Source organism: Colobus angolensis, unplaced genomic scaffold (assembly GCF_000951035.1).
Source record: "Colobus angolensis palliatus isolate OR3802 unplaced genomic scaffold, Cang.pa_1.0 Scaffold34, whole genome shotgun sequence".
In the NCBI taxonomy this organism is placed as follows: Eukaryota; Metazoa; Chordata; class Mammalia; order Primates; family Cercopithecidae; genus Colobus; species Colobus angolensis.
In genome coordinates, this window is record NW_012116710.1 from 733,230 (window position 1) to 745,411 (window position 12,182).

Sequence of the window (12,182 nt, forward strand, 5' to 3'; positions counted from 1 at the left end):
AAGTGCTGGGATTACAGGCTTGAGCCACCGCGCCCGGCCTCTAGCTTCATCTCTTATCCTTTCCTTTCCCCTCTACACACTCAGGGCTCCAGTCACACTGCAGTTCTCACTTCTCTCTAAGCAGGCCAGCTATTCACACCTCTGTGCCTTGCTCCTTTTGTCCGGGATGTTATTTTCTGCCCAGCAATTTTCTTTCCACATCCTCCCTGAAGCCTTTCCTGACCCTCTAAGCTGTTGTTAAGTCTTTCTGTGCCCCAGGTCCCTGCCAACTTTGCACAGTCTCTTTTTTTTTTTTTTTTTTTGAGATGGTGTCTCGCTCTGTCGCCCAGGCTGGAGTGCAGTGGCGTGATCTTGGCTCACTGCAAGCTCCGCCTCCCGGGTTCACGCCATTCTCCTGCCTCAGCCTCCTGAGTAGTTGGGACTACAGGTGCCTGCCACTACGCTCGGTTAATTTTTTGTATTTTTAGTAGAGAAGGGGTTTCACTGTGTTAGCCAGGATGGTCTCGATCTCCTGACCTCGTGATCCGCCCACCTTGACCTCCCAAAGTGCTGGGATTACAGGTGTGAGCCACTGTGCCCGGCCTACACAGTCTTCTTATTGCTCTTGCGGCCTAGTGTTTTGATTGTCTGTCTAGCTGTGTCCCCATCTCTGGAGCCTTAGTCACCTCCATAGCTCTCAGCCACGGCGACAGGGTCACTGAGTGAGGGAACAAAAGTATAATGAGGAAGTGGAGGTGTGTGGATGAGTGAATAAGTGAATGGAGTAATTAGGTAAGTGAAGAAATGGGGAGTTTGTTGGTAGCTAAGCGAGTGAGTTACAGTCCACTGGGCTTGGTTCTTTCCATTGAGTCCTGAGCTAGAGGCCAAGAAAGAAATTTATTCCCCGACCACATTTCCACAAAGTTCCTGTCATCACTTTCTTTTCAGCAGGGGCCAGTTGGGACCCAGAGCACTCAGTGCCTAGAGTGCTCAGGAGCAGACAGGGGCTGGGGACCCACTGTGGGTCAGAGCTCTCCATTCTCACTCACCCTGGTGTTGCTGAAAGTCAGCTGTAAGGCATTTGGGACTCTGGGGAGGTCATGTTGTGCAAGACAGATGCTTTCTAGGGCCAAGACACAAAAGGCTTTGCCTCCAAACTGGTGATAAGGAATCAGAATTGTTTTGAGTTAAATTTGGAGATTTGAGGTACTGGAACTAATCTGTTCTCGTCATGACAACCCAGCTTCCTCCACACTCATAAAGGAGGCATCTTTTGGCTTCAGCAGACACTGATATGATTGTAAGAACTTTGCCAGTGATGGTGCTACCTGGGGGCAGCAACTATTCCTACATCAAGGCTGCATGACCTCAGTAAGGCACAGCATCTCTTTGAGCTTCTGTGTCATCTGCAGCCTGGAATATTACTCTCCTTGGAGGTGCGTGGTAAGCATCAGATGGGAGGGGTGGGTGAATGGCCTGGCACAGTGCCAGGCAGATAGTAGGTATGCAGCAGAGAACAGCTAGAGTGCTCATGACTGATCCTTGAAAGTTAAGTTTCTTCTCTGGTGAACCAGGCCCAGTCGGTCTTCTAGGGTTCTTCCTTCTATTTATATCTGTCTTCCTTCTTTCACAATTCTATCCAATTTTAGGACGTCAGCTCTCATCCCACCTCCTCCGCAAAACTGTCTCTGTTCTTGGAACTCTCTACCAACAACGCCCACCATACTTATGCTGTGGCCCAGTGAACATGGAATTGAGTGGTTAAGAGGAGGGGGTCTTCGAGCAGAGCTGCCGTGTATGGCTGTATAGGTTGGGCACTGCCCAAGTATAGGAAGTACCATTCACATACACTGTAATGGGAGTGGGGCCCCAGTGAGGTGTAATGAAGAGGCTCTCTCTGCAAGCCAAATGGCCTGAGTTTGAATGTTGGCTCAACCACTCAATTGCTTGACAAAGCAAGGTGTGTAACCTCCTAAGGCTCAGTTTCCTCATCTGTGAATGGGATGTTATTATGGGGTAGCTGTTACCTACCCCATAATATTAGGTAGTTGAATGAGTTCAAAACAGTGCCTGGTACATACTAACATTTACTGAGCACTTAATTGCATTATCATTATGATTATAGTTGGTTTCTCATCATTGCATGTGTGGGTGTCTTTTCTCTCTGAGAAGGCTGTGAGCAACCTGGGGACAATGAGTCACTGAGAAATTGCAGCAGCTTGGCCCAGCACCTAGTGGGAGGCAGGGCCTCATGCTGTCCTCTCTCTCAGGATGCTACTTCATCTTTCTTTTTGCCAAAATTCACTTGTAATAGTTAGGCCTTTTTTAGTTACAAATCACAAAACTCTAAAGCAAACTAGTTTAAGCCAGAAAAAGCCTTTGTGGGCTGATATATGTGAGAAGTCTAAGGGAGGATCCGGTGGCTTCAGGAATAGCTGGATGCAGCGCTTCTCCTTCTCCTGGCTCTGCTTTTCCGAGCTGGTTTTATTCTCAAGCAGGTTTTTCCCCATGGGAGGAGAGCAGGTCACTGGGGTAGCCTGAGCTTATCATCTGTGGCTTATGGTCCAAAAAGTAGTGAAACTCTCCTCTCAGCATCCACAGAGCAATATTATGGAGGGCCTCGAGTGACCTAGCTTGGGTCACATGCCTGCTTCTGGGACTAATCATTGTGGCCAGAGGGATTGGCACTTGACTGGCTGTGGGGAAAAGAAAGAGAGATCAGCCTTTTACTGTGTCTATATAGAAAGAAGTAGACATAAGAGACTCCATTTTGTTCTGTATTTGAGATGCTGTTAATCTGTGACCTTACCCCCAACCTTGTCCTTGCAAGAGACATGTGCTGTGGTGACTCAAGGTTTAAAGGATTTTGGGCTGTGCACAGTGTGCTTTGTTAAACAAGTGCCTGAAGGCAGCTTGCTGGTTAAAAGTCATCACCATTCTCTTAATCTCAAGTACCCAGGGACACATACACTGCCAAAGGTCGCAGGGACCTCTGCCTAGGAAAGCTAGGTATTGTCCAAGGTTTCTCCCCATGTGATAGTCTGAAATATGGCCTTGTAGGATGGGAAAGACCCGACCGTTCCCCAGCCTGACACCCGTGAAGGGTCTGTGCTGAGGAGGACCAGTACAAGAGGAAAGAAGGCCTCTTGGCCGTTGAGATAGAGAAAAGCATCTGTCTCCTGCCCGTCCCTGGCAATGGAACATCTCGGTGTAAAACTCGATTGTATGTTCTGTTTACTGAGAAAGGAGAAAACCGCCTTAGGGCGAAAGGTGGGACTTGCTAGTGCAATGCTGCTCTCTATGCACTAAAAGGGTTTATGAAGATGTTTGCACATGCATATCAAGGCACAGCACTTTTCCTTAAACTTATGTCACAGAGATCGTTATTCATATGTCTTACTGCTGACCTTCTCCCTGCGATGATCCTATTATCCTGCTACTTCCCGTTTTTCTAAGATGGTAAAGATCATTATCAATAAATACAAAGGGAACTCAAGAGACCTTGCCGGCGTGGGTCTTCTGTATGCTGAGCACCGGTCCCCTGGGCCCACTTTTTCTTTCTCTATACTTTGTCCCTGTGTCTCATTTCTTTTCTCAAGTCTCTTGTTCCACCTAACCAGAAACACCCACAGGTGTGGAGGGGCAGGCCACCCCTTCACTGGCCAAGCTGGGGTCATGTGTCCACCCTAGTTTGGCAGTCAGATAAGAGCCATGTGTGATGGGGAAGGGACATTTCTCCAACAGAGAGGTGCTGGGTGTACGAGAATGTCGGCCATGTTCGCCCTCCTTTTTTATGGCTCAGTTCATAGGTCACTTCCTTAGGGAACCTTACCCTCCCTTCTCCCCTGCATGGACCTCAACCTTCCCACAGTAAATTGCAAATTATTCGCTGATTCTCTGAGACCAGTCTTGGAACAACTTGAGGCAGGTACCAAAGCATATTAATTCATCTGTGTCCCTCAGGCCAACCTTCCTGCCCCAGGTGTGGAAGGGTTGTTGTTGGTGGCCTATCCAGCATTCACTTCCCCGCTTCCTACTCAGATCTTGTTGGGTTTTACTCTCTCTCCACCACCTTGATGGAGTAGCAAACTCCACTCTGACTGGCATAAACCCATTACAGTCTCCCTTGCCACGGTGACTGAGGAATGGGCATGAGACTGAGTTTGGGCCACTGAAACATGATGGTATCTAGGAAAAGGCTTCTTGCTCCTGTAGGTGGGCCATGGAAGCCCACTGGCTCCCGCTCCCTGCTGTGCTGGATGTAAATGAGGAAGCATCTGGCCTCAACTGCTCCACTGCCACACTACAGCCAGAGAAGGACTCACCTTAGGCAGAGGTTGACACTGTGGAGGGCAGTGTAGCGACCCCTAAGGAACCTGGACCCTTGATGACCCTGAAGAATTGCTAGATTGGCTAACCATGAAGGCCACCCTGTCCCAGGACTGCCAAGCCTGCAACCAACACATTTCCTTATTATGAATCCACTTTGAGCTGGAGGGCGTTCTTTTTTTTTTTTTTTTTGAGACTGAGTCTGGCTCTGTCACCCAGGCTGGAGCACAGTGGCCGGATCTCAGCTCATTGCAAACTCCACCTCCCAGGTTCACACCATTCTCCTGCCTCAGCCTCCCGAGTAGCTGGGATTACAGGCGCCCGCCACCTCGCCCGGCTAGTTTTTTGTATTTTTTAGTAGAGACGAAGTTTCACCGTGTTAGCCAGGATGGTCTCGATCTCCTGACCTCATGATCCACCCGTCTCGGCCTCCCAAAGTGCTGGGATTACAGGCTTGAGCCACCGCGCCTGGCCTGGAGGGCATTCTTACCTGCAGCCACAAGTATCCTCAGAAAGAGGTATTCAGAAAGAGGTACTCAGTTCTCCCTGACTGAATGCCATGGGTTAGTGGCCACGGGCTGAGAGCCACCAAGCATAGCCCCTACAAACCTTACCACCCACACTGGTTCCTTTACCCCACCGTTACAGACATTCAAAGACTGGATGCTTTTTTTGAAAAACCACAGCAGTCACTTTATTCTTAAGTTTGCACTTTACAAAACCACAAGGGAGAAGTCCTTGAAGGGGAAATAGGGGTAGGGGGTTAGGGAGTGGGGGATGGTAAATGGGGAAGAGGAAGACCAGGAAACGAAGTCCCCTCCAACCCCATCTTAGGGACCAAGCAGAGACTAGGCCCCAGGCCAGCCCAGCAGGGCTTCCTGTGTCCTGGCTGTACAGAACTAGGCCAAAAGACCTCAGGGGAAGGGCCACGGTCCTCTAGAGACTGTCACCATTTGAGGGACAGCCACAGGCCAATGCTTCCTGTGCCCAAAGAAGGAAGTGGGCCTCCCTTCCCCTCCCCGAGGCCAGATAATCAGCCTGAGGCAGGGGTGAAGGCTACCCATCCAGCAGCTTCAGGATGCTCTCGCGCTCCTTCAGAGTCTTCCAGGCCTGGTCCTTTTCTTTCTTGGTGGGAGTCCGCTTCTTCTGCCGGGCAGCCATGATCTTGCGAAAGGCGTCCATGACCTCGTTGTCAGCCATGCGCACCCGCTGCCTCAGCTCCTGCCGGCTCACCTCCTCCTTTGCCAGCCTGTGGGGACCAGCCAGCCAGGTACCACCGTCAGCCCACCTCCAGAGAGCGCCCCTGCTCTTTCAAGACTAAGCCTACCCACCAGCCCAGGCTGGCATGCTTGTGGATTGTGTCATACAGTCGTGACCAAAAAGCAGTTACTGACCTGTACTTATATGGCACTATTTTAAGCTCCTGAAAAAAATATTAACTCATGTTGATCATGGGGGAGGCTATGCACATGTGGGGACAGGGGGTATACGGGAATTCTCTGCACCTTTCTCTCAATTTTATTGTGAACTTAAAACTGCTCTAAAAGAATAAAGTCTTGGCTGCACATCGTGGTTCACATCTGCAGTCCCAGCACTTTGGGAGCCTAAGGCAGGAGGATCACTTGAGCCCAGAAGTTCGAGACCAGTCTGAGGAACATAGTGAGATGTCTTTACAAAAAAAATTAAAAAATTAGCTGGGTGTGGTGGTACACACCTGTAGTCCCAACTCCAAGGGGGCTGAGGATTGCTTGAGGCCAGGAGTTCAAGGTTACAGTGAACTATGATCATGCCACTGCACTCCAGTCTGGGCAACACAGCATGACTGTGTCTTTAAAAAAAAAAAGTCTTAAAATATATACAGTGGGTGAAGTAGCTCGGGCCTGTAATCCCAGTGCTTTGGGAGGTGGAGGCAGGAAGATCACTTGAGGCCAGGAGTTTGAGACCAGCCTCCTCAACAGAGCAAGACCCTGTCTCTTAAAAAATATATATATATATATATATATATACACACACATACACACACACACACATGCACACCCACTCTCTCTTTCAGTTAATCCTCCTAAAAACTCTGCAAAGTATGTACTATTATTCCTATGTTATCCCTGAGGAAAATGAGGCTCAAAGATGATCCCAGGATCCCACAGTGAGTAAGTGGGAGATCTGGAGCAGGCTGGGGCTAAACTCTTATTTTTAACTACTGTTCTTTAACAGGTGTTCCAGTGCCAGCAGAAGGCCTGCTTATTTCAGCATCTACATTAGAGAGCCCCCTAAGGTCTAGGCAGCCTGAGGCTGACAGAAAGTGGGTGAAACACCAAATCAATCTCTCTGAATAGGATCTGATTTATACATTTCATTGATGGTTGAGCTGGAAAGTCACTTAGTGATTGAGTCCAGCCTGCCCGTTTTCCAGAAGAGGAAGCTGCTGCTCAGGTCAGGGGGTGCTTAAGGCCTTGCAACTGCTCTGCAGCAGGGTAAGGGCTGTGCTCCAGTTTCCTGAGAGCTGCAAGCCATTTCTTCATTGCCCATTACTTCTTTTTTTTTTTTTTTTTTTTGAGACAGGTCTCACTCTGTCACCCCGGCTGGAGTACAGTGGCCTGATCAAGCTCACTGCAGCCTCCACCTCCCAGGATCAAGTGATCCTCCCACGTCAGCCTCCTGAGTAGCACTATAGGCATGTGCCACCATGCCTGGCTGATTTTAAATTTTTAGTAGAGATGGGGGTCTCACTACGTTGCCCAGGCTAGTCTCGAACTCCTGAGCTCAAACAAGCCTCCCACCTCAGCTTCCCAAAGTGCTAGGATTATAGGCATGAGCCACCAGGCCCAGCTAAGGCCCATTACTTCTGTAACTGCACATGCCTGCTTTTCTCTCTCCTCCTCTCTCCCTCTGCTTCCCTCAGTGCCCCTTCCATCTCTGTTTTCTTCTTCTTACCTTTCAGAGAAAACATGAACTATTACAGAAAGAGGCTTTGATTCAGCCATGGGCTCAAGTCTCAGCTTGGCTGTTTATTGAGTGTGTGACCTTCAGCAGAGCACTTCGCCTCACTGGGCCTTTATTTCCTCATCTGGTAAACAAGGAAAACAGCACCTCCCTCCTGGGTTGTTGTCAAGACACTTGAGAGAGTCTACATAAAGCCCCTGACACACAGTAGGCACTCAGCATACATTAGTCACCATTATCCTTAAATACCCTGGCAGCTTGTCAGCAACTACCTCTCCTTTTAATGGCACCCGTCTTTACTGATCATCTGCTAGTAATCTGCAAGTCTCTTGCTGTGCCTCTCTCGCTGGTCCCTAGCACAATGTCTTAAGAGACAATAAGAATGGCCAAATGATTAGCTGGGCATGGTGGTGGCACGTGCCTGTAATCCCAGCTACTCAGGAGGCTGAGGCAGGAGAATTGCCTGAACCTGGGAGGCGGAGGTTGCAGTGAGCCGAGATCATGCCACTGCACCCACTGCCTGGGCAAGAGAGTGAGACATTGTCTCAGCAACAAAAAAGGCCAAATGGATGTGTGTGCCCTGTCCTGTCAGGGCTCTATGAAGTTAAGACACAGCACTTGCCTGTGAGAAGCAGAGACTTGTTTGGGTTGCTTCCCTATCTCTTTAAGTAAAGGGTAGCTATTCCACAGTCTTCCTCCAGATGTCACCTATACCCTTGTTGTGATCAATGCAGAACAAGGTGGATGGGAGTTGACATCAAATGAATGGTAGGCACTGTGATGGATTCCCAAAAGAACATGTCCTAAAACACTGGTCAATTTCTTGTGATAAGCAAATAAAAATCACAGATCTCCAACAAAATGTTAACAGTTAATTAGTCTAGGTGGAGAATATGCTGATGTTTATTGTATGATTCTTTCAGATTTTCTGTGTGTATGAAATTTTTAATAAAAAAACTTTGGGGATAAAAAGAAAATCAGCATGAAAAGACAAAAAATAAATCACACAACAATGTGCATATGGGTAACACTACTAAACTGCACACTTAGAAATGGTTAAGAAGGGCAAATTTTTTTTTCTTTTCTTTTTTTCTGAGACGCAGTTTCACTCTTGTTCCCAGGCTGGAGTGCAATGGTTCAGTCTTGGCTCACTGCAACCTCTGCCTCCCAGGTTCAAGTGTTTCTCCTGCCTCAGCCTCCCATGGGGATACATTTTACATTATGCCTTTACCACAATTAAAAAACCAAACCAAATCAAATCAAATCAATCGATCAATCAGTCACAGGTGCCTGAGCCCCACTCTGTGGAATTAGAATTTGTTTGACACATACCTGCTGGACTGGCCACTGCTGTTTCGAGGCTCTCCAAGCGATTTAGAGGGCAGCCAGGTTTGGAAAGCCTGTTGTAAAACCCCTGGAAGGTGACCAGCTGTGGCCACAGCCTCCAAGGCCACCCGCAGGACTGTGCATCCTGCTCACACCCACCTCAGCAGGTCGTGCTTCTTGGTGCGGTTGTGGGCACTAAGTGCCTTCAGCTCCGCCTGCCGTTTGCGCAGCTCAGCAAGGACCTCATCCTCGGAGTCCTCTGCTGGGCGGTCCTCAGACTCCAAAAGGCCCTGGGCAATTAGCTCCTCCTTGATGCGGCTCTCCAGGGACTTAGTATGCGGCACACTGCAGGGGGAGGCAGGCCCTTGTCAGACTCAAGAGCCAGCTTGGAGGAGGGCCCACCTTGGAGGTTCCCAGGGCTTCCCAAGCTCAGTGAAAACCTGCCTTTCCTTTTGGGCACCCCCTCTGTGTCTATCCAGATACAAAGGGAAGGACAGACACATCTGGTCTGGTTTTTAAACACAAGCAACATATGTATCCACTATCCAAAAAATATGGAAAAACCTGTAATGCCAACAACCCAGAGAGAATCACTATTATTTTGTTATATGTTATTATATTCCAGATTTTGTTATATATTATTCCCAATCTTTTACTACATATTAGTCCAGGTTTTTCCCCTATGTGTACGTATTTAAATATACTTTAAAATATATTTTAAGTAGGCCAGACATGGTGGCTCATGCCTGTAATCCCAGCACTTTGGAAGGCCGAGGTGGGAGGATCACCTGAGGTCAGGAGTTCAAGACCAGCCTGGCCAACATGGTGAAACCCCGTCTCTACTAAAAATACAAAAATTAGCCTGGCATGGTGGCAGGTGCCTGTAATCCCAGCTACTTGGAGGCTGAGGCAGGAGAATCGCTTGAATCTGGGAGGCGGAGGTTGCAGTGAGCCAAGATTGCACCATTGCACTCCAACGTAAATGACAAGAGTGAGACTCTGTCTCAAAAAAAAAAGAAAAAGAAAAAATGAAATACATTTTAAGTAAAAATAAGATTATAAAAATATGTATCTGTACTGGGCTACAACTAACATTTTCCCCGCTTGGCACTCTATAATTTACATCTTTTCACATCATTTACCTATATTTCTCTATATACTTGCAGCTATATGATTAATAGTTGCAAGTTATTTCATCATATGGAGTTATGCCAATTTAGCCAACCACTCCCCTTCAGCGGGACATTTGGTTTATTTATGGTATGAACAGTTCTGTGCTGAACAACCCTGCACTCAGTCTGTGCATGCAGACACACTGGGCCAGCACTCACACTTGAGACTGCTATTGGGCTTCACCCAACTGTCCCCAGCCTCTTACTGATGAGGAACTCCCCAGGTTGAGATGGAGAGAAGCCAACAGAAGTGGGCGCCAGACTGTGGGTTGTGGATAGGACACCACTCACCTGAAGGGCTTATTTTGATTGCGAGGGGAGGTGCTTGCCCCGTCAGCCCCTGATTCTTTCCCAGACATGTCAGGAATAGGAGAATCCTCCATGGGGGAAATAATATTTTCCTAGAAGACCACAGAAATGGGCGGAAGGAAAAAGAGCTGTTCTACTTTCCTGTTCCTTTCTGACCTACACTGACAGTCTTCAAACACCAGAAATATCCTTTTATCTTTCCTATCCCACCTACTCTGGGAAGCCTTCCCATACTGATCCCAAATTGCTTTGATCATTCTAGAAATCCATTTTTGTACTGATATGAAGAAAAAGGAACACAGAAGAGAAATGATTAATACTCAATGATGGTAATGAACAGCTAAGGTTTGTGAAGTGCCTGCAACGCACCAGGCACTGTGCTAGGCCTGCTGTGGCAGAGGTGCTAGCTGTCCGAACGCCACTCTCCTTTCCTCCATGGCAGCTAGGCAATGCCTGCCCAGCTGCACTACATTTCCCAGGCTCCCTTGCAGGCAGGTATGGTCATGTGACAGATTCTCTCCGGGGGAAATAAGAGCCACAGCTAGGCATGGCCCAAAAAGTTTCCTTCACACACTCCTCCTTGCTCTTATTCTGTGGGTCTGGAGTGACAATTATGCCCACAATGACCTTGTGCAAACTGCAAGGCCACCGTCAGCTGGGGTTCCTGTCTGATGATATGAGGTAGAGACCTGCCCCTTCCCCTACCTTAGATAACCTGGAACATGTACCCAGACTGTTACATGAGAGAAACTATTGTGTTTGAGCCAGAAAAGAAAACTGAGTCTCAATGAGGTGAAAGAGTATGAGGGTGTGTCTAAGGTCAACCAGCAGGTATAAAGACAGGGACCCCGAAGTAGGGGTTTGAATCCTGCTGTGTGAGACCTCAAGTGAACAGTTCCCTTTCCTGAGCCGCTAATCTTCTTATCTGTAACACAGGGTTAACCACTGTCCTAGCCTCCAGTGGGAGGATGTGTATAAAGCCCCTCCAACAGATGCTTAGCAAAAGTTAATTGTGGAGTAGAGGCTATCTTTGGGGGAAGTTGGGAGAAAAACAGGGGCACGAGAGGGGCTTCTAGGATATAGTAATGTTTCATTTTGTAATCTCCAGGCTGCTAATACAAGCTCATTTGTGAAAACTGTACATTTATGACCTGTGTACTTTTCTATTAGGTTGGTGCAAAAGTTATGTATTATTCCCAATCTTTTGCTATATATTAGTCCAGGTTTTTACTTTTGCAGCAACCTAATTATTTTTGTACCAACCTAATAAATGTATGATATATTCCGATAAAAAATAAATATAACACATTAAAACACAAAGTAAATGTGGTTCCTGTTTTGGGTTAGGGTGCTCACCTCCACCAGGGCCTGCAGGAGGCGCTGCGTCAGGGCACCAAAGGGGCATCCATCTTCCGGCTGTTCATGCTGGGCCTCAGACTTCTTCAGCAGGGCATCCACATCTAAGTGGGCACAGGAAAGGAGGGCAGGTGGGGTGAAGTTCTGGAACTCAAGTCCTGACCTGGGGTTGGCAGGGAGGTGAGAGGCCTACCTTTAGTGTCAAGTTCAGTCAGTGGCCCCATGAGGCCTTTCTTCTTGTCAGCCACGGCTGCTGCCCGGGCCCCATCCTTCTGCTCCTCTAGCAGGTCCTCCTGGGCCCAACGCTGGGAGTAGTGCTTCCCCAGGGGTGGGATCTGTGGAAAAGATGGCACCCAACCCTGAGTGGGTAAGCACTGGCCAGCCATGCTTCATTCATTCATTCATTCACTTATCTGTCTTATCTCTCTCTCAAGTCCCTAGTCCAAGGCCAGGCCCAGTGGCAGATATAGGTAAGAAAGTATAAAGAAGATAAAACCTCTACTTCACATTCTAGTAAGGGAGACAGGTCCAAAAAGGACTAAGACACACACACAGAAGCCAATCTGAAACAATTCCCAAGATAGAAGGTGCAGAATACTCTACATACACGGATCGTCTCAGGTCACATCAATTGCCTCTCGAGAGAATTAGGAGCCTTCAGGTCACGGGTTACAGGGAATTACCTTTTATATTGTTTGAATTAACTGCTGTCTGTATGAACTCTTTTTTTTTTTTTTTTTTTTTTTGGAGACGGAGTCTAGCTCTGTC

The 12,182-nt window shown here is 48.0% G+C and overlaps 1 protein-coding gene across 1 annotated transcript in view; it reads right to left on the minus strand.

Annotated features, from left to right (window-relative positions):
- Window positions 1-4,975: 4,975 nt before the first annotated feature.
- Window positions 4,976-12,182, minus strand: part of TADA3 (transcriptional adaptor 3) — a 12,960-nt gene continuing 5,753 nt past the window's right edge. Inside the window, exons 6-10 of the mRNA XM_011952239.1 lie at window positions 11,608-11,749; window positions 11,415-11,518; window positions 10,041-10,150; window positions 8,737-8,922; window positions 4,976-5,557 (exon numbers count right to left, since the gene is read on the minus strand). Coding sequence (XP_011807629.1) covers window positions 5,365-5,557; window positions 8,737-8,922; window positions 10,041-10,150; window positions 11,415-11,518; window positions 11,608-11,749 — 735 coding nt within the window. The 3' untranslated portion in view covers window positions 4,976-5,364. The remainder of the gene's footprint in view (window positions 5,558-8,736; window positions 8,923-10,040; window positions 10,151-11,414; window positions 11,519-11,607; window positions 11,750-12,182) is intronic.